At 40.9% G+C, this 4,594-nt stretch overlaps 1 protein-coding gene across 1 annotated transcript; it reads right to left on the bottom strand.

Annotated features, from left to right (window-relative positions):
• Positions 1-3,375: 3,375 nt before the first annotated feature.
• Positions 3,376-3,612, bottom strand: LOC109279014 (U6 snRNA-associated Sm-like protein LSm5). Its single transcript, XM_053907655.1, has one exon. It carries the CDS (start codon positions 3,610-3,612, stop codon positions 3,376-3,378), a length of 237 nt encoding a protein of 78 aa, XP_053763630.1.
• Positions 3,613-4,594: the final 982 nt, after the last annotated feature.

The raw sequence follows: 4,594 nt of genomic DNA, 5'->3' as shown, positions 1-4,594 counted from the left end.
TGTATTCTTATGTAGCTTTTTCTGGCCCACATGTCACTTCTGTCAGACTGAGAATACTTCCATTGTAATTTCCTGGTGTTGAATTATCTTAGATCAGTGATAACTGTGCCTTTTAAAAGATAGCTAGAGGACAGTCAAACATTCTTCAGTTTAGCACATAAAAAAAAAAAGACATCTTTTTTTTTCACAAGGCAAAATTAAATAATAGATGGATTTTTGAAAGATTACTTGAGGTCTTTGTGTTTTATCAGTTGAAACCCTTCCTAGAGATATGAAATCTTTAACATATTTACAAAGTATGATTTTTATTTTTTTTTTAAGTGTTTAATTTTTATTTATTTTGAGAGAGAGAGAGAGAGCAGGGGTGAGTGGCAGAGAGAGATGGAGAGAGAGAGAATCCCAAGCAGGTTCCGCACTGTCGGTGCAGAGCCTGATGTGGGGCTTGAACTCATGAACCGTGAGATAATGACCTGAGCTGAAATCAAGAGTTGGATGCTTAACTGATTGACCCACCTAGGAGCCCCACCAAAGTGTGATTTTTAAAGAGGTAAAATCATGATTCCTCAGGCAAAAATAACATGTGTTATTGATTTTACTTAGTTTATTAATTAATCAGGGAACCCGTTAGATGTTAATACTGGTTGAAAGAACATTTAAGATGCTAGGACATTTATAGGCAACTTAATAAAGAAATATTAGGGTAAGATTGCTGAGTTAGTTATAAGACTGCTTAATGTATAGCCGCCATTAATCTTGGGGAGCTATTTGTTCTGTTGAACAGTTAACAAGTTCAAGAATTCTTGCACCTTTTTATCAGTGGTAAACAGTATATTCCTGTATACAGTTCTTCGGTGTCCAATGCCCCATCTGATTCTGAAAGTATGTGCCATGCACACTTTTTGCCTTTTTTCCAACTTTCGAACGAATTTCCTGATGTGTTGTTTCGAAAGGACTGTTGGCCCAGTTCATTTCTGTGACTACAGAGCCTTTCTGTGACCTGACAAGGTGGTCCATCCTTGTACACTTTCCTGGTCTCCCCAGCTTAGTTTATTGTCTATTTAGCTGCACAGGATAAGGGTGCTTTCCTAACTACGAAACAGGGCAAATCTGATGGCAGACAGCCTCATTAACAGGACACCTTGTTGCAGCTTCCCAAGGAATTCTAGAATCTCATTTTAGTGACTAGATGGATAACAGAAGCATAAAGCCTCTAGCTCTTACTTTTGAGTGAGTTTCCACTCATTTCAGAGTAAGGAGCTAATGGGGTCTTTACCAGAAGGCTTATGAAATAAACATTGATTATATAGCTTAGGAGTCAGGAACCTAGGCACTAGATTCAGAGAGGTCAGGATTCCAGCATTGGTCTATGCCTTGTTACTCTGTCATCTTGGTCACCTATCGAACCTCTCAGAGCCTGTCTTATGTGGCTTATTGTGAAGGTGATATCAGAGAGTGAAGGTAAGTGCTCACTATGATGCCTCGGACACAGTTAATTGTTCAGCAATAAAAAAAAGTAATAAGTTATATTACTGATTGTAGGTCAGATGCTATACTAGGTGAGTCTTGAGCATTTATGATGGAAAATATTGCTGTTATAGACGCATCCATAAATGGCTCTGGACAGAATGGTGACAAAACCATTAGCTCCACCTAGTGGGAGGTGGTGCATTGAAGAATGTTCCAGGAGATGACCTTCAAGTTGATCTTTGAAGGAGTGGGAACAGGGGCCTCATCAGAGGTCAGCAAACTTTTTCTGTAAAGTGTGCATATTTTAGACTTTGTGGGCATACATGGGTCCATCACAACTACTTACCTCTGCCATGGAAGCGCAAAAACAGCTATAGATGATATGTAAACAAATGGGTGTTGCTGTGTTCCACCTAAACTTTATTTACAAAATCAGTGGCTGGGTGTGACCTGTGGGCTTTTGTTTGCCAATTTCTGGCCTAGAGGATGAACTAAACAATACAGAGGATGAACTGTAGGTTGGGAGATGGGGTGGGATGAAGTTGTTTCCGGATGTGATGGTGAAGTTCTCCTAAAGGAAATTGACAGAAGGTGGGAGTGGTTTTCATGAGCTTCCTTGAATTTCAGCTGAAGCAGGTCCTGGCAATCCTCTTCCTGCCTCACATATTCTTGGATTGTCCATTGTAGAGCACAGCTAGGGACACACTGAGCTGTCCACAGGCATGGAAGGGCGGGACTCAGGAAGAAGTATCCGGGGGATGATGGAAGAAGGTCTTGTTATCCATGGATCTGCTGGAGGGGCTGGCTATTATTCAAGAGAGGGGAAATGGAGCAGAGGCCAGGAATGAGGAAGAAATAATTGACCATCAGAGCTAGGGTGGCTCTTAGGAGGCAGCAAGTGTGTGCTGGAAGCAGCAGCCAGAGGGCTGTGGGGCAGCTGGAGGCGTGGTCCAGATGCTGAGCATCTGCTCAGCATGAACCTGCTCTTTTTTTTTTTTATTTTTTATTATTATTATTTTTTAATTTTTTTGAGACAGAGAGAGACACAGCATGAACAGGGGAGGGGCAGAGAGAGAGGGAAACACAGAATCGGAAGCAGGCTCCAGGCTCTGAACCATCAGCCCAGAGCCTGACGCGGGGCTCGAACTCGCAGAGTGCGAGATCGTGACCTGAGCTGAAGTCGGTCGCTCAACCGACTGAGCCACCCAGGCGCCCCAGCATGAACCTGCTCTTTAGGTGTCTGTGGCGCAGTTTGCCTGGCTTAAGGGTTAGGAGGATGTGATAATTGCAATGGTTCTAAGAGTTTACCAATTTAGATCCATAATTTGTGTTCCAGAGGGACAGGATCATCACTTGATTTTATAAAACATATAAGCAATGTTTGCTAAGCATGGGTAATGTATGATAGAAGGCTGCAGAGTTCCAATATAATAGGAGGGAATGCATGGCTGGAAGAAAATACAAAAGGGAGGAATAATATTTTTGTAGCCAACATTCTTATTTTAGCCTTCAAAGAACATTTTTTTTTCTCCTTTTCCCAAGATACAAAAATGGACATTTACAACATATCTTCAGGGGTGCCTGGGTGGCTCAGTCAGTTAAGCATCTGACTCTTGGTTTTGGCTCACGTCATGATCTCATGGTTTGTGAGTTTGAACCCTCTGTCAGGCTCTGTCTGGCAGCGTGGAGCCTACTTGGGATTCTCTCTCTGCCCCTCCCTTGCTTGTGCTCTCTCTTTCTTTCAAAATAAATAAATTAATTAAAAAAAAACAAACCAACAATGCATCTTCAAAACATTTCCCTTTACTGGGACACTTAGCTTTATAGAATCCAAACATTAAAAGTTTAAAAAGAAATTTCTATTTTGTGTCATTATAAGACAAAAGAGAGTAAGCCAAGGAAATCCATTTATATTTCAGGTCCTTTTCCTCCAGGAACCAGCATTGTTAAATTATTTCTATATAACGAAATCTGATCTAATTTGGTGATCCTTCTGATGTGATTTCCAAATTCATCAGATCTCAAAAGTGTGCCAACAATTTCTTTATCACTCTTCATCACACTGTGAATTCTTGATCCTATACATTTGTCCACAAGCTCTGGAGGTGGCTGCTGTGACAGGTTAGTGGTACCATCAGCCGCCATGGCTGACTTCATGGCTACACCGGAAGTCAAGAGAAGGACAGTTTTTATGTGTCAGGAGGAGTAAAATCAGCATTTTGAAAAATATATTTACCAAAGGAGCATTCTAGGTAAAGAAGACTGAGGGTTTCAGTTGCTTAACATAGGTCAGTGATACCATGTGGCTATTAACGTGATCTTTGTTCATTTCATGTGTAGTGCTGAGATAGTGCTGAGATTATGGAAGGTCCGAATTATTCTGTAGCCTGCATGGTTCAAGGCATATGTGGAGTTTTTTATTTTTTGGTTCTGGGTGCTACATCCTAAAGGATAAACCTTGGCCAGGAAGGTGAGGAATATGTCAATGAGGTGCTGTAAGTTTGGCCGCCATATAATTTATTGTACAAACTGGGATGCGTTGGGAGAATGAAAGAGGTCCATTAAGAAAAATTATCCAACACTTGGAAACAAAGCAAGAGAATAATTTAATGTTCTTTTCACATCATCCTGGGGCATTATTTATCAGACCTGCCCAGGGATTATTTGAACCCCTAGAAGGGTATACCTTTTGACTTTGCTCTCTATTATTTTTTTAAAAATTAATTTATTAAATTTATTTTTAATGTTTATTCATTTTTGAGAGAGAGACAGAGCATGAATGGGGGGAAGGGCAGAGAAAGAGAGGGAGACCCAGAATCTGAAGCACGCTCCAGGCTCTGAGCTGTCAGCACAGTTCCGAATGCGGGGCTCGAACTCACAAACCACGAGATCCTGACCTGAGCCAAAATTGGACACTTATCCAACTAAGCCGCCTAGGCACCCCTGCTTTCTATTATTTGATTAGGTCCTGGACACTGTGAAGTCTACAAAGGATACTTGTAGAAAAAAACAACCCCAAAGTTTATTATTCAGTTCCAGTTAGGATTAACTAGTTTTAGATCTCAACTAGCAAACTTATTCTAACACCTTTTTTCTAGTTCCTCTATCATGATATTTGTTTCCTCCT

Source organism: Panthera pardus, unplaced genomic scaffold (genome assembly GCF_024362965.1).
Source record: "Panthera pardus isolate Hobbes unplaced genomic scaffold, ASM2436296v1 HiC_scaffold_2, whole genome shotgun sequence".
NCBI lineage: Eukaryota > Metazoa > Chordata > Mammalia > Carnivora > Felidae > Panthera > Panthera pardus.
This window is presented reverse-complemented; position numbering and strand designations above follow the sequence as displayed.

Coding starts and splice junctions, on each gene's coding strand:
- LOC109279014 (XM_053907655.1), bottom strand. CDS start 3,612: ATGGCGGCTGATGGTACCACTAACCTGTCACAGCAGCCACCTCCAGAG.